The sequence below is a fragment of the Canis lupus genome, chromosome X (assembly GCF_011100685.1).
Source record: "Canis lupus familiaris isolate Mischka breed German Shepherd chromosome X, alternate assembly UU_Cfam_GSD_1.0, whole genome shotgun sequence".
Lineage (NCBI taxonomy): Eukaryota > Metazoa > Chordata > Mammalia > Carnivora > Canidae > Canis > Canis lupus.
Window position 1 is genome coordinate 115,659,052 of NC_049260.1, and position 18,824 is coordinate 115,677,875.

Here is an 18,824-nt window from a genome sequence, read left to right on the forward strand (position 1 = left end):
CGCACGGCGGGGACATTTGATCTGCAGGGTGATTGATAAGTGCGGAGAGGGGCGGCCGTCCCTGCCTCTCCCCCCCCTCCCCGCCCCCGTTCTTCTTCCCTCCTCCCTCTCGGCTCCCTCCCCGCTTCCTGCCAGAAGCGCTGCCCGGTGGCGAGCCGCTCCAGTGGGGATCTGCCTGCCCTTGGGGGCGCCGCCCGCGCTCGCCGCCGTGCCCCCGCTCCCGGGCCGTGCCGGCCGAGGCTGTGCCGGCTCCCACGGCTCCCACGGCTCCCGCGCCTCCCGGCTGGCCGATGCTGCGGGCGCCTCCGGGGGAAGCCGCGGGTGGCGCGCTCGCCGGGTAAGTTCACGGCAGCACTCGGGAACGCTGGCGCTCAGCCCCTCTGCCTCTCCCGGCCGCCTGCCCTCGCGGGGGGCGATCGGGCGCCGGAAGCCCGGGCGCGACCCGCCGGGGACCGCGCCGGAGGAGGCCGCCCTCGGTTGCCGCCCCCGCCCGGGCTCGCTGGCTCCGAGACCGCCCGCGCGGGCGTGGTCGGGCTCGGGGCGTCGCGCAGCCCCGGGGCCCCGCCGGCCGGCTGCGAGCCGCGGGTCCCGAGATGAACGCTCGCCCGGGCAGGGGCAGCGCGAGTGGCCGTCGCGGATGTGGACCCCGGCAGCCAGCGGGGAGCGCCCGGGGGGCTGAGCTAGCGGTCGGTGCCGGGTGCCCAGAGACCCGGGCATCGCCCAACCCCCCGGCCGCCGGAGGCGCCCTCCGGGAAGGGAACGGGTACCTGCCGCCTGGGGAGGTGGGCGGGCGGGGGAGAAGGTCGGGCGGGCGGCTGACAACCCTCCCCAGCGGGCCCGCCGGACCCCCGTGGACCCCCTCGGGGCCTGGCGGGCGGCCGGGCGAGCGGGCTGTGGAGGCACTGGTGCCCCGAGCCGGGCTCTGCTCAGTCGGATGCCAGAGAGACCGAGGCGACGGAGTCTCCGCTCCTGCCTCCCTCGCCCGGCGAGGAGACGGAGCGTTTGCCTTATTTTAGCGGCCGCCTCTGCCTCCCTTAGGCTCCCAGCTCCCCCAGAACCTTTCCGCCACCCCAAAAGCCGGCTCTCGCTAGCGGGGTGTCGCGGCGGGTCTTCTCGAGACGCCAGGCCAAATGAAACTTACTTAAAGTGCTTTTTCCGGGTCGGGGCTGATTCGGTTCCAGGAACTGTGTTGGGGAAAGCGGCTGTACAAGCTCGGGGACAGGCAGGAGGCCGAGGAGTGGGGCGAGGGCGAGGGTAGTCCACCGACCCGTGTCGGAAGCTAACCATGGAATATCTGTCACACCATCTCTGCGCTCCCAGTGTCGTCCCCCACTCCAGCCAGCTTACCACCGCATTTCCTTCACTCTGTCATGTTCACGGATTTCAAGCCCCCCAGCTGCTCCCCACCTATCTACCCCTTCCCTCCCTCCCCCACCCTTGAAATTCTTAAGAAAATAGTCTCCCTCTTCAAGGAGTATTGACAGCGTCATCATTGTCTTGGAGGAAATTGCTCTATTTGCCAACTAAAACTAATATTTCATATTTCACTTTCAGATACTTATTTTTTTTTAAGAAAGCACACGTTTAGGTAAGACACCATCACCACTGTTTAAGTTTAGGCAGATAGTTCTTCTCGAATTCACACTGAGCAGTAGTGAGCTTTTGGGAAAGCTCCTGGACCAGGGCTCAGAATCCCTGGGTTCTGCCTCTCATTTTATAGATTCTTGAACTTAAGCAAGTCAGCACTTCTCCTGGTTGAGGAATGCCCTCATCTAGAAAATGAATCTGATTGCAAAGGTCTTGCCCAGCTCTCATATTGGCTTCTGCTTCGACGAAATATTAACCTAATTAATAAATGTTTGGTAAATGAACGACAACGAATAAGCCATATCTCTCTAGGAACTATGTCTGTTTAGCGTTTAGAAATATGGAGGAACAAATGCCCCTTTGCTGTGAAAGGAAGCTTAATCGTGCACTGCATCACTCCGCATCTAATGATGCAATTGCAATAGAGAGTGGGAGGCCATCGGCCGGCTGCCCCTCCCCCTCAGAGGACAGCTCAGCTCGGGAGCCCTTTGGCACCGAGAAGGGAACTTGGAGGCCCCAGAAGGAAAGGATCTTGCCCAAGACCACGCAAGAATTACAGGATGGGGAGGGGGCTCACGATGTCTGGTCCAAGGCTCTTCCCCAAAGGGACAGGAGAGGGGAAAGGTGAAAGCCTGAGAAACATTCTGGAGGAAACTGCCAGAGCCACAGGTTGCCTTAGCGTCCAAGTCTATAAACTATCAGAGCCCTTCTGGGGGAGGAAGGAGCCAAGAGCTGGTGTGGACGTGAGCCTAACCTGGAGGCAGGAAGGGGAGAAGCGGGGGCGGGGGGGGGGGTGCTCTCCATCCTCAGGCGGCTCCTTTTGCCAGTGGGATTGTCTCTATTCCAAAGCTGGCCCTGCAAGGGGACCTGTGTCAACTCTGTCTGAAGCAGGCTGGGACTGAAGAGGCGGGGAAAGCAAGTGTAAGTATGTTATGGGACAGGCGCATCCCCGGCCAATTCTTTCACCCCCTCTCTTCCACTGCCTCCTTTTCCTGCCTCACAAGAGGCTGCCCCTGGCCCTTCCAGGTAACAGCAGACATTCACATCTTGCAAATGGACTCCACACAGGGGACACACCTGGTTCCAGGGGACCTTAACCTAATGCAGGAGAAGGGAGATAATGAAGGCCATAACCCAACACCTGGCAGTTACTAAGGCTCTGAAAAGGTTATCTGAATCCAATTGAATGTCAGAGCTGGAAGGGCCCATACAGCCCATCCCCTTTTGCCAACAGCGATGGGAAGATCCAGAAAGAAGGGACATACCTGGCAGCAGAGCTAGATCAGAACCCAGGTCTACTGGATGTCAGGCCAAGACCTCTTCCATTCTCTCGTCTTTCTCGGGAGCCAGTCTTCCTGCCTTCTGTGCTAGCTCCCCTGCCCTTGCTGCCTGGAGGCTTAGGCCCCCTCCGTGTGCTCCCACTCCTGGGCACCCACACCCAGCCAAGTGAGGCTCCGCCTGGCAGTGCCTCTCTGACACCCACTCCTCCTTCTTGCAGGCAAAAAGCACACGTTCAAACTTCATCATCCCGCTAACTATCAACCTTAGGGAGAGAAGGGTTTTGTTGTCGTTTCCCTCTAACGTTGAGCTGGCTTTTCAGAATCCAAGCAGATATCTGTTTGGCCAGTCACCACCGGGAAAGTAATTTTCTCAGTACTGAAACAAAGCTCTGTATGTAAAGCACAAATCCCCTCTTCGACCTCCTACACAGACACTCCGGAGCGGGCACACACCCTACCCAGCACCCAGAGCATCAGAGCCCAGAGCTAGGAGGCTGGCAGGCGGGCCCCAGTCCTGTAGCAAAGAGGCACATCTCCTACACACACACACACACACACACACACACACACACACCCCTCGCACTGGGGAGATCTGGATCTCTGCTTGGGCATGTGGAATGAGACCCCACTGGAAGGGCCAGGAGGGAGTGGCAGGTGGGAGACACCACTAGAAGGGGCCAGAGGCCCAGGAGTCCCAGCGGTCCCGGCCCCTCAGCGGGGCCCCTCCTGGAGAATCCCTCTCCAGGAGCTTCGCCAGCCGCTCACCGCCCGCCGGGTTGGAGGTGGAGTAGTTCAGAATCAACTGACGCAGCCCGGATTTGTGCTTTGCGAAGCCACTCGCGGGGAAGGGAAGCATCTGCCCCTCCCTCCCCCACCGCGCGCCCTCGATCCACCGCCTGCCCCCTCCCCGCGTGACGTCACCCTAGCCCTGTCCGGGGGAGCCTACAAAACCTCTCAAATTCAAACTGCTAGGCGCACTGCCGCCGCCGCCACCGGATTGGAAGCGCGCGCCCAGGCTCGGCCGCCGCCGCCGCTGCCGCTGCCTCCGCCGCCCGCCGCCCGGGCCGGCCGGCTCCCCGACCTCCCTACGCAATCGCACCCCCGGGTCCCCATCGACTCAGCCCCCCGCCGCTCCGGCCCTCCTCTCCTCCCCTGCGGCCTGCCAGATTTCCAATTTCTGCGCACTCCCCCAGCCAAATTAGATCCGGCGGCAGAAAGCAGGGCAGCCCCCCGGGAAGCGGCGTCTTCTTTTACCTTGCTCTTCTTCTCTTTCCGAAGATGCTAAACTACTGGCGGACTGCGGAGGAGAGGGGTCCCGTCTTCTCCTGATGTGTGAGTAACCCCCACCCCGCTCTGTCTTTGCTCTTCCATCCTCTCTCCCTCCCCCACCGCCAGTCCCCTGATTTTCCCACCCCCTTTTTGCGCAGTTAAAAAAAAAAAAAAAAGTAAAGCGATTTCTGCTGCGAGCCTAAGACGGGCGAGCCGCCCGAGATCTCTTCAAGATACCCCAGGGGAGGAGGTGATGGGCTGGATTTAGTAGGACAACTCGATTACTAATGACTCCGCGGCTGGCTGCGACCCGCCGGGAAATCAGGTGCAAGCATGTGTGCTCTGGGACGCGCGTGTGGGTGGGCCGGCGGGGGCCGGCGGCGGGGGTGGGGGGCGTGGGGGGTGGGAGGTGGAGGGCGAGGAGAGGAGAAACCGCTTGGAGAAATGCAGTGATTTCATTGTGCCGTGTTGCCCACTCCCCGCATTCTCCGTGCCTCCCACTCCGCCCCCTGGCTTTGCCATTTTAATCGGGCTTCCTTGTTTCTTTCTCCCCCGCATCCTGCTCTCTCCGGCACCCTTCCCCAAGGTTTGCCTGTAGGTACCTGAACTGACACCGACGGTGCCTAAAGATGCTGAGCGGCGTTTGGTTCCTCAGTGTGTTAACCGTGGCCGGGATCTTACAGACGGAGAGCCGCAAAACTGCCAAAGACATTTGCAAGATCCGCTGCCTGTGCGAAGAGAAGGAAAACGTACTGAATATTAACTGCGAAAACAAAGGATTTACAACTGTCAGCCTGCTCCAGCCCCCCCAGTATCGAATCTACCAGCTTTTCCTCAATGGAAACCTCCTGACCAGACTGTACCCTAACGAGTTCGTCAATTACTCCAACGCGGTGACTCTCCACCTGGGCAACAACGGGCTGCAGGAGATCCGCACCGGGGCATTCAGCGGCCTCAAAACCCTCAAGAGACTGCACCTCAACAACAACAAGCTCGAGGTGCTGAGGGAAGACACCTTCCTCGGCCTGGAGAACCTCGAGTACCTCCAGGCCGACTACAATTACATCAGTGCCATCGAGGCAGGGGCGTTCAGCAAACTGAATAAGCTCAAAGTGCTCATCCTGAATGACAACCTTCTGCTGTCGCTGCCCAGCAATGTGTTCCGCTTCGTCCTGCTGACCCACTTAGACCTGAGAGGGAACAGGCTGAAAGTGATGCCTTTCGCGGGCGTCCTGGAGCATATCGGAGGGATCATGGAGATTCAGCTGGAGGAAAACCCATGGAATTGCACCTGTGACTTGCTTCCTCTCAAAGCCTGGCTGGACACCATAACTGTTTTTGTCGGGGAGATTGTCTGTGAAACTCCCTTTAGATTGCATGGGAAAGATGTGACCCAACTGACCAGGCAAGATCTCTGTCCCAGAAAAAGCACTGGTGACTCCAGTCAGAGGGGCGGCCACGCTGACACGCATGTCCAGAGGCTGTCGCCTACAATGAATCCTGCTCTCAACCCAACCAGGGCTCCCAAAGCCAGCCGGCCACCCAAAATGAGAAATCGCCCAACTCCCCGGGTCACCGTGTCAAAGGACAGGCAGAGCTTTGGACCGATCATGGTGTACCAGACCAAGTCCCCTGTACCCCTCACCTGCCCCAGTAGCTGTGTCTGCACCTCTCAGAGCTCAGACAATGGTCTAAATGTAAATTGTCAAGAAAGGAAGTTCACGAACATCTCCGACCTGCAGCCCAAACCCACCAGTCCAAAGAAGCTCTACCTGACAGGGAACTATCTCCAAACTGTCTACAGGAACGACCTCTTAGAATACAGTTCTTTGGATTTGTTGCATCTAGGAAACAACAGGATTGCAGTCATTCAGGAAGGTGCCTTCACAAACCTGACCAGCCTACGCAGACTTTATCTGAATGGCAATTACCTTGAAGTGCTGTATCCTTCCATGTTTGATGGACTGCAGAGCTTGCAGTATCTCTATTTAGAGTATAATGTCATTAAGGAAATTAAACCACTGACCTTCGATGCTTTGATTAACCTACAGCTACTGTTTCTCAATAACAACCTGCTGCGGTCCCTGCCCGATAATATATTTGGGGGAACAGCCCTGACCAGGCTGAACCTGAGAAACAACCATTTTTCTCACCTGCCTGTGAAAGGGGTTCTGGACCAGCTTCCAGCTTTTATTCAGATAGATCTGCAAGAGAACCCCTGGGACTGCACCTGCGACATCATGGGCCTCAAGGACTGGACAGAACATGCCAACTCCCCCGTCATCATCAATGAGGTGACCTGTGAATCTCCCGCGAAGCATGCAGGGGAGATACTGAAGTTTCTGGGGAGGGAAGCAATTTGTCCAGACAGCCCGAACTTGTCAGACGGAACCGTTCTGTCCATGAATCACAACACAGACACCCCTCGGTCGCTTACCGTGTCTCCCAGTTCCTACCCAGAACTACACACTGAAGTTCCTCTCTTCTGTCTTAATTTTAGGATTGCTTGTCGTCTTTATCTTATCAGTCTGTTTCGGGGCTGGCTTATTTGTCTTTGTCCTGAAACGCAGAAAGGGGGTGCCAAGCGTTCCGAGGAGTGCCAACAACTTAGACGTAAGTTCCTTCCAGTTACAGTATGGGTCTTACAACACTGAGACTCAGGACAAGACAGATGGCCACGTCTATAACTATATCCCCCCGCCTGTGGGGCAGATGTGCCAAAACCCCATCTACATGCAGAAGGAAGGAGACCCAGTAGCCTATTACCGAAACCTGCAAGAATTCAGCTACGGCAACCTGGAGGAGAAGAAAGAAGAGCCAGCCACGCTCGCTTACACTATAAGTGCCTCCGAGTTGCTCGAAAAGCAAGCCACGCCGAGAGAGCCCGAGCTGCTGTATCAGAATATTGCTGAGCGAGTCAAGGAACTTCCCAGTGCAGGACTGGTCCACTATAACTTTTGTACCTTACCTAAAAGGCAGTTCGCCCCTTCCTATGAATCTCGACGCCAAAACCAGGACAGAATCAATAAAACCGTTTTATACGGAACTCCCAGGAAATGCTTTGTGGGGCAGTCAAAACCCGACCACCCTTTACTGCAAGCTAAGCCGCAATCAGAACCAGACTACCTCGAAGTTCTGGAGAAACAAACTGCAATCAGTCAGCTGTGAAGGGAAACCACTTACAACCCTATAGCATCCAAGGATGCTGCTCCAAACTGTTGGAGGCACTACATTTGCTTTTGTGTGTGTTTGTGTTCTCCCTCTCTCAGCATCAATGGGGGACTTTGAAAATGTTTGGGGGATGGGGTGAAGCAATGATACTGCTTTTCCAAGTTTTCCTTTAAGTTATTTCTCTCTTGCTCCCCCCCCCACCTTCCCCCCCCTTCTCTCCTTAGGAGTCATCATTGAACATGAATGTTTCTACAGTGCATTTTTTTCATATATTTTGTTTATGGTTTTGTTCCTTTTTTCCTCTTTTATTTTTCCAGTGTGGGAATGGGAAGAGGCGATTATAGTGAATGAAGAAAGAGTAAGCAAACTTTTCACGTAAAAATGGATATTTAGTGTATTTTGTAGAAGATCTCCAAAGATCTTTTGAGACTATAAATTCTTTTGTAAATAATGATATATGGTATTTCTGTCTTCAGTTACCAAGTATAGCCACTAGGCATCACTTCTTTGTGTTAAAGTGCCTTTGCACTTTAAGTACATTACTTAAATGTTGCTTTTAGCTTTGATAAATTGAACATATTTTAATGTGTTGTATTTTTGAAATTAAAAACACTGTAAAATAGATAAAAATGTCAGCTATATTAAGTCAACGTACAGTTTGCTTGAGTTATAGAAACCAGCCTGTCATCAAATGATTCTAGTTGTAGGACTTTAGAGATTTAACTGTAAAATATTTCCTTTCCTCTGGGTTTGTTCTAAGTGATTTTATTTAAGTCAACTAAGGGGATTTAACAGTGGACTAGAGGTAAGAAACTGCCTCCGTCGGGATTAGTAATTCATTAATAAAATATATTTAACCCAATATCAGAGTGAATTGAACAATTAATGCCCTTCCGTAAATCATTATTTTACACTAACATGGTCAGTGTTTTAGATTATTTTCCTAATTAAGAATGCATTACACAACTTGTAATATATTTTTTCTGCATTAAATTAGATATTTTTATATATTTAAATGAAAGAGTCTGTATTTCTAACTTTTTAATTGAAATTAATATTTTTTCTGCCTACTGAAACATTTTCTATAAACTCACACCAGTAGAGGCCGCCACACACCTCATTTAATAAAGACATATGAGCCATTAAATACCTTGAAGGAACACTTCAAAGGTGAGATTAAAACATCCCAAGTAAGTTCTCTGCAAATTCAAGGCAACAGAGACAAATGTGTACATCACTTTCTATTTCTTTTAGCATTAAAGATTAGATTCAGAATCCTCAATTTTCACATTTTCAAAGAAAGCAGCATTTTCCTCTTACATTTATTGAAGCGTTAATGGGGTGCTATCAGATCATGTACTATTTGCATCTCCAAATCAATTGAAAAGTACCTAAACCAAGAAAGTAAGCATCTTTTCTCTTCTGCCTTCTTGAGGCATGTGCTACTTAGATTTTTCCTTGTCAGCTCAAGCAAGCCTTTCGTTTTGGTCTTAGTATTAGAATGATTTTAACTAAACAAGTCTATATAACATTTATGAAGCCTTATTAGCCTGTAAAGAATTTTTAGATGCAAACATTATTGTGCAATTTAAACAAACAGCCCTTCTTTACAACAAAAAATAGTTTTGTTTTGTCTATTGTAAATCCTTATGCAACTGGGATGGTGATCTGCATATAAAGTAGTCCAGCTTTTCAATTCCTTATTAAAGCAATTGATGGCGTCTGAAAGAAGCACACTGTTTCCTTTTCATAAATAGGTTACTGCACATAATAATCCTTTATTATCATGTGGAGATTGAAGTGGATCCTGATAACTTACTTTTAAAGCTTTAAAATGACTAATAGTACATTGTCTGTGACTATAAACAATTCATGTGATAGGCTCTCAATTAGAAATTACTTAAGTCCAAATTATTTGGATTAATAACTACTGGTGCAAAATAGTTTTTTTAACAATAGAAGTCAATTATGTATATTTCAATGTAAAGGGCATTCAGGAAAAACAAATGCCTTTACCAACCCCAAATCTCTGAATATCTACAGTGACAAGCTAACATGTTCACTCTTTGATTAGAGATCATAATTCTTATCCAAATCCATTAGATCAAAATAAAAAATGGTGACCTGAAATGATCTACAGGAAAGTTAATGTAGTGAGATTTTTACATTTCCTAGAAGAGGAGAGAGAGTATTATGTTAACTCAACTTGGAGATAGCTCCTGGCAAAGCCACCTCCTTTTTGAGTGAAGTATATACATACACATATGTGTATGTGCGTATATGTATGTACGTGTATATATATACATATACATATATACACACACACATATATATACACACACCTACACACACACACACCTACACACACACACATAAGAGTTTCAAAAATCCTCTTGTGGCTGCTCTCATTTTGTGCAATGATAAATACAGAATACAGAGTACAGAGGTAGGTATTTTGGGAAGTGATTATAAAGGCAAATTAGTATACATATTGCGTTAAGATAGTTTTTAGGTTTCAACTATATATCTAACTAGAACTACTGATGTAGTGATTCCACTTCAGTGTTTGTTCTTATTCACCTGAAAGGAAAGTCATTCCATTATCCATAGAAAATTCAATTCATTGATCTTAAATAGAGATAGCTTAATATTCATTTAGTTACATTATTTTAAAGAGGCCTCCTGGAAGAACTCAGATTCATAAACTCTCTCGCTTAATCGTTAGGATGTAAATCTAGATTCTCATGCTCCTTAGATTTTTACTTCATTTGTATTAGGTTTTAAGATGAAATTGTTTGAATGTGGTTCAGACTATTTCATTTAAAGGCATCATACACCATATACTTTGAAGCTTTATTTTCTAATGCAATCACAAACACATTTACGTTTATTAACTTATTAGCATCCCCACTGACTATATTGTTTTGCTTTATCCACTCCAGTGCTATTTTATTTTAGGATTTTGTTTTTATCTCCTACAGCTGGATTTTGCTATTTCTCTTTTATTTCCTATGCAACCTATAATGGGTATGAGCATCAGCACAGCGAAATGGTTCCAGCCAACAGAATGTGATCTCCCCTGGGCCTGCCTGGAACAGATCTATATGTCTGGCCCTACAAATGGCAAATGGTAATTTCCTTCGATTCTAGCTCTTAATTGCTTTCACTGTTTCTGAATATACCTGTGACTAAGTTCGTATTGAAACACTCAAAAGAACTGCTTCTCAGTCTGGACACAATTGCCAAGAGTTTGATTTGGTTCTGGACTTTGGTCAACCTGTGTGCCTTTTTCATTCCCGCCAGCAGCTGGTGAGTAAGGAAATGATGCTTCAATTTCCTCTGCTTTGTCCTCTGACCTCTAAGGTTATTTAATTTTTCTAAATATTTCCATTTCATCAAGGGCTCCATATTTTAATGCATTCTACCAAACAAACAAACAAACAAACAAACCCATATAGGGAACAAGAGAGGTTCTGTGATTTTTCAGATCCTAGAAATTCATTTTGATTGCACACATTCCAGAAACATACTGGATTGGATGCTAGAGTGAAGAAAGTTTTCCAGACGATTCTCCCGATTCAATCATTTCATTCATTCATTCATTCATTCATTCGTTCAATACATATTTATTGAGTGCTTGCTTCCTAGGTGCCAGGCTCTATGCTGTGTGCTGAAGGGGCACAGAGTTACTGTAGACAGGATCTCTGCCCCACCCCCTCGACCCTTACCCCACCCTCACCCCTCACCCCCTGCAGGGAACTTACAGCTAATAGAGGAGAACCTTATTTGAATGACAATCACCCAGAGTCAACAGTGGGAACAGTAATGAAATGCAGGAAGTTGGATTTTTAAAGGTGATTCTGTGCAATGAAGTATGAGTGATAAGTCATAAATAGACTAGCTACAGTGTAACCACCATTAACATCTCTTGAAAATCATACAGCTAAAAAGGCGGGGAAACCCACAAAAATAGAACCAACTTCTGCAGGATAGGGCCCAATATTACGGCCTGAAGATAGCTACATCCTCGTGCTATCTAAAGATCTACATTATAAAGATGAGTCCCAAAACTGTAAATACAAAATCACAAACGTAGTAAACATTTTCTGGAACATCCATGTCTTAGAGGCAGTATTTGCTCTATATTTCGGTGGCTTTAAAAGATAACATTTTGGCTTAAGTGTCGTTTGCCAATACAATGATAACATGACACTTACCGGAATCCTGAGAGACAAAATTAAGTACTGTATATAGGCGTACTTTGCTTCTCACAATGGTTGTGCAAAAAGTCACGTGTAAATTGAAGTTTTGTAAATCAAATTGTATTTTAAATGCATTAGGGGAGCTGCCACTTAGAGAACACTTGTGAATCCTTTTATAAAGCAGAAAACCATTTTATAGTACAAGTAATCACTCTAATTCATCTGTTTTGTATGTTGGGATTTTCAATATCGACTTTGCTTAAAACAGAGCCTACCTGCATAATAAGAGTGTGTTTTGCTAGTGCTGCTTGTGTTACCACTCTCTTGGTTGCTAAGGGCTCATACTTGAAAATTTGCTGCTGTGTTGTGTGAATTGAGCTATCGAGCGATTCTGTGATGGCACAGTAGCATTCCTGAACAGCCCAAGTAGCCAGCCCGTTTCAACTCAATTGAACACAGGACTCTTGTCAGCAGCATCTCCTCTTTCAGATGTGGCCATGTTTTCTTAGAGGGTAGTGACTCCTGAATTCACATCCTATAAAGTGCTTAGAGTCACAGGTTTTATAATAAATATGGTATTATGTAAATACATTGAACTGCATGTGCGTTTGGAATTTTTTAGCAGTATTTTAGCTTGAAAGTACTTGTACGAATACTGTTAGATTTAGTTGCAAATAATTGTTGTCAAGTTACTGGAATAAATGGCAAATGAAACAAGCTCTCGTGTAGACTTCTGTGCCAAATAGTGACACTGTTTCAAAACTTGAATGTCAAAATTTGGACTGTTAATTGGCCAACTGAAATACTGAAAAAGTGACCAATTACATTGTGTTCTATTGGATAAACTGTTTATACAGGCATTTTATGCTAGACTTAGCATTCAGTTAATAAATATTCACTAGAAAAGCACATTTGAATTAGTTAGAAAAGTTCTTTACAATTTTAAGAGGAATTAATGACAAAGTATTTTGAATTAGAAAAATTCTTTAGAATCTTAAGTGGAATTAATGACAAAGTATTACTGGAACTTTGATATAAACTGTTCAAATGTTTACAAATTAAGGTCTTCTAGTCCTTATATATTATAATTTACATATTAAGGGTAAAATGAGTTTCTTTAAAACATATTAATACTTTTCCATGAATGTCCATTAGTATCAGACTTAAAAATTAAAAGTAAAAAGAGTAACAAAAACCAGTTCAAACAGAGATGTCTCTCCAGGAATTGAAAGTCTACTGATTTTCCCCACACACCCACCACACACACACACCCACTCCACAGCCAACTGGTTTTCATGATAAAAATTCCAATACCAGGGGCACCTGGGTCGCTCAGTGGTTGACCGTCTGCCTTAGGCTCAAGTCATGGTCCCGGGGTCCTGGGATTGAGTCTCGCATCAGGCTCCCCACAGGGAGCCAGGAGCCTACTTCTCCTTCTGCCTGTGTGTCTCTGCCTCTCTCGCTCTCTCTGTCTCTCATGAATAAATAAATAAAATCCTTTAAAAATTCTAATACCAAAAGTAATCTGATAAATTTATATTTTATAAAATAAGACAGATTGACTTGCAAATCCAAGGAATAGAAACTATGAATTCACTCATGGAGATGTTATCACTATGTTTGCAAAGACTAGAGTTAAAATGAGAGAGAGAGAGAGAGAGAGAGAAAGATGCATTTGTTGCTCTAATTGTGTGTATATATATATATATATATATATATATATATATATATATATACATATAGCAAAGTGGCTTCTTTGGCTATTTGTATTTGGTTGAACATCAGAATATATTGCCAGGTACACTCCATTCACAAATGTATAGCCTAACAAAGGATTTGAGATTCCTGTGGTGAACAGGAAGGTATTGAGAACAAAGCATCCCCTTCTTGAGATTATTAAGTCGCTATATGCAGAATATATCCAGCATATTCGTGTAGCCTTCACAAGATGGCTAAAACAATTAGACTAGCCTCATTTTGAACTGTTTTGTTGAAGAATGAGAGCTGGTGTTTGATACACTAGATTATCTGGTCATTTAAAAAGATTGCCTGGGTGGCGCAGTCGGTTGAGCACCCAACTTTTGGTTTTAGCTCAGGTCCTGGTCTCAGGGTTGTGGGATCAAGCCTCCCATCAGACTTAGTGCTCAGCATGGATTCGGCTTGGGACTCTCTCTCCTTCTGCCCCTCCCACCTTTCTCTCTCTCTGAAATCAATCAATCAATCAATCTTTTAAATCAATCAATCTTTTAAAAAAAGATTACTTGAAAGGGAATGGGAACAAAAGCAATGCATAGCTCCCTATTCTGAATGCTGGTCATCAGCAAGTCAGATGTGTCCATTGATACTGAAAAAAGATCATCAAGATAGATGTTGTCATTCCAGAAGGGGTCTGGAAATGCACCTGGATCCATGTTTCCCTGGGCAACCACTTGGTAATTAGTATACATCATTTTTATTAATTTAATTTTCAAACATTATTTTCTATTTGCTATTTTCTATTTAGGCAAAAAATGTTCCTTTTTGCCTAAAAAGGAATATTTGAGCGAATTATCTGTCAAATCCAGTTACCTGGCATTTTTGGACAGATCTGACCTTGACAGAATGTTGGCTTCAACATGAAATATCGGGTACTTTCCAGATCATGAGTGACTGTTGGGCAGACAGGATGGGTGAATGGATAATCCTTGGCCAAGTCCCTCGCTTCTCAACCCCCTTTCATCTTCACATCATTAACACCTGACACAGTGTTTCAGAACATAGTAACTCTCCAGTAAATATTTCCTTGATAAATAAATGAATAAGACTCTGGCTTTCATGTGAACAATGAAGAAAAGGTTGAAAACTGGAGGATATAAGTTCAAAGCATAATTACAATGGATTTCTAGCTATTCCAGGAAGTCTGAAACAAATGTTCACTTGGAACATTTTCAGAACTCATTTTCAGAGGCATACACACACACACATACACACACATACAAGACACACCCTATGAGGATGGCAGAGAAGTTATGGTAACACATAGCCAAGATCCCAAGTTTATTACATGCAAGCAGGCCCAATTTTAAGTGATACTTGAGTCTGTCTATTGAACCCAATGATCTCATTCTAGATTTAAAAGTAGCTTTACTGCTGAGCTGTGAGATTGCCTTGTTATTGGCTTTTGGAATTGGGAGATTCTGAGTTGAGAGAAAGTGCACTCCCTGACAAGCTTGAATGATGAATTCTTCTAGAGCTTATCACATAGTTCTTCCTATGGCTCTGTAGATTTAATTGGTTTGTTTCTTAAGTGTTCCAGATAAGAGAGAAATTCTTTGGGTTCAAGACCATATTAAACCACATTCTTGTCAGAACATGGTTGTCTCATAAAGTCTGATTTATACAGAGTAAGAACTTACAGGTAGTGTTTCATAATGAGGAGTCCTAGGATCTGAGCTTCTGATCTTCAAAAAGCCAAAAAGCTGTAAGGAGAACAAGTCATAGCTCCCCCTGGGTTCCAGTTTCTCCAACTGGGAGCCGTGGTGGACCAGATGAACTCAATGGACATATCTAACTTTTACATTCTAGGATTCTAAGCTATTTTGGGAGCGGTGGTTATACACAAAACAAACATTGAGACAATTACTCAGGTGATTCAACATGAAGATCTCTTACCCCACTTCCTCTTTCAAGTCGCTAATTCAGACATAGCTTGACCCTAATTTCATTTTTACAGGATTCAAATGCACTATTCTCCTTGGATCAATTTCTCTTCTCAAACTTGACCTAAAAAATGTTCAAGCCACTTTTTAAAATTTATTTGTAATTTGCAACGTCTTACTGTTTTGTTTTGTTTTTTGGTGGAGGTGGAGCAGGGGAGGTGATGGGCTTTTCATGTAGCTGTTTTGCAGGGGAGTACTCTGTGGGGTTGAAATGTTTATTTTTCTGTGTTATAATTAAAGAAGTTAAACTTTATCTAGGGAGATCCTATTATCACATTTCAGGCATAGAGCATTTTCCCACTCACTTGTTCCTCATCCCATCCTTTTAGCCAACCCTGGCAAGTTTCTTATCATCAGGGAAACCAATGAACCCTTGGACAACCCAGTTGAGCTTCAGAAATGCAATGATTCATTCCAGTGAGCAAAGCTCTTAGCTGACAAGTGGCGTTTGGCCTCTTTCTGATCATAAACTTCAGCCACAGTTTTATTGCTGGGCCAATGTGTCTCTATCTGGTCAAATAGATTTTAACTGGAAACAAAAACATAAAGGCCCCTCAGTCTTGTAATATTCAGCTGACATGATCTTTGTAAGAGTGGAAAAGAGAAAAACATCCATTCAAAGACTTCCTCTGCTTTCCAGAGGTTTCTGAGGGGCTTATTAAAAACATTAGTGAATGAAAGGAAAATCCAGCTATACTTTGCTATGTGTTTCCTGTCATGTTACAGAAGGTTAGGAAAAAGGAAATGTAGGTTATTCCAGTCCAAGCTATCGTCTTTTTTAAGGCTGTATATTTTAAGTAATCTTTCCCCCCAACATGGGTCTCAAACTCACAACCTAAAATCAAGAGTTGCATGCTCCACTGACTGAGCCAGCCAGGTGCCCCCCCACCCCCGCCAGTTGTCATCTTAAAAAAAAAAAAAGAGAGATTCCACTGAGATACTAAGGACTTAGAGTATGATTACATTTCAAGTGTTTAACTTGAAATTTTGGAACAAAATATTTTTTATCTACTAAATTGATGTCTAAAAAACAAGTACATGTTAAGCAATCATCTGGGTAATTGGAGAGAGGGACTTGTTAAAGGAATCTTATTAGTTTGAAACTGTATTTATTCAGATTTTGCATTGTGCAAATTCATCAGAAAGTTGTTCAGTTCTGCTATGCAAACAGATCAAATGTTCTGAAATTTCAAAACTAAGCTAATTTTTTTGCTTTTACAGATTAAAATGGGGGGAGTCTCTGCCTGTGTTGATGCAGTTCATTGTTTTTGAATTGGACTTGTAGAGTTTCTCTCTAAAACAAAGTCAAATATCCAAGGATGGATATATGTACAAAGATAAGGTGAAATCTTAGGAGGAGGGTAAATATATATTTCCCCCAAGTACTCATTTAAGAGATTATTTATTTATTTATTTATTTGAGAGAGCGTGCATGAGCGGGGGTGGGGAGCAGATGCACAGGGAGAGGGAGGACCCCCAGTCATGACCTTAGCCAAAGGCAAAAATGCTGACTGAACCACCCAGGTGCCCCTCCCCGAATCATTTATAACAGAGGGACACAAAATACAGAGTTTCACAAAATCCTCTTACCTTGCCTGTCCAAGAGAAATCTTTCCCAAATCTTTCCCAAATCTTGATCCCTGATCAGGAAACAAACATTTTCCTGTGTAAGACTTTATATTTTCTTGAGTTCTACTTTGTTTTGGTCTTTAAGCACACTGATTCTTTCTGATTTGCTGACTGAGGAGGGTCTGAGGACAGGACCATTCACCAAAAAAACAAGAAGCCCTAGGATTTAGCATCCATGTCTGTGAAAGAGAATGTAGGTAGACTTAGCCTTCCCAGTCAAGAAAGCAATTGAATTAAAATGAGCTTATTTCTGGGGAAACCTGGAATCCACTTCAATTCATAAAAAATAGTAAATCATTTGCAAACTTGACACATTAACTATTATTAATAACAAATTATTTTCAACAAACCTCACACCTGTTCTGTGACACACCAGGGAAAACATTTGGACTAGAAATTCTATTGTTCCTTTTGGCTTAAAAAAAAGTCTCATGATTTTCTTTCCCTCATCTTTATTTCAGCTCCTAAACATTATAATTGTATAAATCCATTTACACAAAGAGTATGAGTAATTTCTGGTAGTCCTTATGTGGTAACAGATTGTCTCTAAAAATACAATCTATGGAGTGCTCATTGTGTGCCGAACGCTCGAACAGATGCTATGCACATCTAAGACAAATCCACAAGTGTTCATGAAGGCCCAGCATGTGCCCAGCACGAGGCCGAGACTCCAGGGGAAAGGAAAAAAAATTGCTAGCCACTGCCTGTGTGTGTCAGGAACCTCCTGTATGTGCCGGGGAGACATAACATATGCACTCAAAATAAGACATGGCTCCTGCCCTCAAGGAATTTATCACCAAGTGGGGAACATGAGCTACTTATCCTTGAAAGGGATATGAGAGGTCAGGGTCAGAGAAGAAAAAGATCAATGCACACTACACTGGCATTATCTGAGAAGGCTGCTTTGAGGAGGCAGGACACAGAAAGAGCCTGGAATTGAGGAGAGGCTTGGGGAATCAGCAAGCTTGAACATATAAAGACAGAAATAAGCCTGTGAAGAACAGGGAAGAGCATGGAAGGGCTGGCTCAACTTACCTTTTGATGGCTTTGAAAGCCAGAATAAAAAATTTGGACTCAATTCTATAAATAATGGAAAGCCCTTCAAGCAAAGTAAAAGTCGTGGAACTGTTAATATTTATATAGGGCCTAAGGAAGTCTTTCGTAGGCATTTCTAATGTGAGTCCCTGTAATCACGCTTGAGATGATCAGAGCTAGGTTACCAGGAGGAAACGTTCAGGGTGTTCCAATGTTTGCCCTGGTGGGTACAGGGAGATGCCACCTCATTCAGCATGGAAGCATCTGAGAGCAGGCCCTGCAGAGCTCGCTTGCCAAGCTTTGAGGCCCAGCTGTGCCACTCACCAACTGTGTGATCTTGGGCAAGTCACTTAATCTCTATGGGCCTCAGTTTCTTCATCTGCAATGAGGTGACAGTGGTCATATTTGTCCTCACAGGATGGTTATGATTGATGAGTTAACGTTTCCAGACTCAAATGTACCTGTTAAACAAAAAGTGGCAAAGGTGTCACTTGAAACCTGTTCTGACTTGCCTTCAAACCCATGTCCTGTCTGCTCCATCACCGGATCTCACAGGCTCAACAAGGAAGCAACGAGCCCGCAGGCAGAAAGAATGATCTGAGCATCTGGGCAGAGAGGAAACTGGGGTCCAGAAGCTGCTGTGGCACCCTGGGCTCAGGGAAGTGACCCCTCGTGATCAAGGAAATGGGGGAGAAGATGAGGCCAAGTGGCCCTGCTCTTATATCTAACCACAGACGGTCCACAGCCGGAAGTACAGATTGGTCTTCTAGAGAGCCATATGTCGTAAGCCTTGCCCTGTTATCACCAGCAGGTTCTTAGGTAAATAATCTTCACATTCTCTAAGCGAAAAGCAGAAGGCAAAATGGGTAAAGAAAATGAGGAGCAAAAAAAAAATAAAATAAAAAATAAAAAAATAAAAAAATAAAAAAAAAAAGAAAATGAGGAGCATCTTC

At 45.2% G+C, this 18,824-nt stretch overlaps 1 protein-coding gene and 2 long non-coding RNA genes across 3 annotated transcripts in view; 1 reads left to right on the forward strand and 2 right to left on the reverse strand.

Moving 5' to 3' along the window:
* LOC119868529 overlaps positions 1–15,273 on the reverse strand; it is a 39,847-nt gene extending 24,574 nt beyond the window's left edge. The window contains exons 1-2 of the long non-coding RNA XR_005386485.1: positions 15,161–15,273; positions 4,739–4,864 (exon numbers count right to left, since the gene is read on the reverse strand). This is a non-coding gene — a long non-coding RNA (uncharacterized LOC119868529). The remainder of the gene's footprint in view (positions 1–4,738; positions 4,865–15,160) is intronic.
* Positions 213–8,169, forward strand: SLITRK2 (SLIT and NTRK like family member 2). Its single transcript, XM_038588471.1, is given in 6 exon segments — positions 213–337; positions 2,437–2,508; positions 4,146–4,199; positions 4,295–4,461; positions 4,723–6,619; positions 6,621–8,169. Coding segments are annotated over 2 exon segments (2,538 nt in total). The 5' UTR covers positions 213–337; positions 2,437–2,508; positions 4,146–4,199; positions 4,295–4,461; positions 4,723–4,765; the 3' UTR covers positions 7,305–8,169.
* Positions 15,274–16,810: 1,537 nt separating the features above from the next.
* Positions 16,811–18,824, reverse strand: part of LOC119868529 — an 86,022-nt gene continuing 84,008 nt past the window's right edge. The window contains exons 6-7 of the long non-coding RNA XR_005386489.1: positions 18,196–18,332; positions 16,811–17,015 (exon numbers count right to left, since the gene is read on the reverse strand). This is a non-coding gene — a long non-coding RNA (uncharacterized LOC119868529). The remainder of the gene's footprint in view (positions 17,016–18,195; positions 18,333–18,824) is intronic.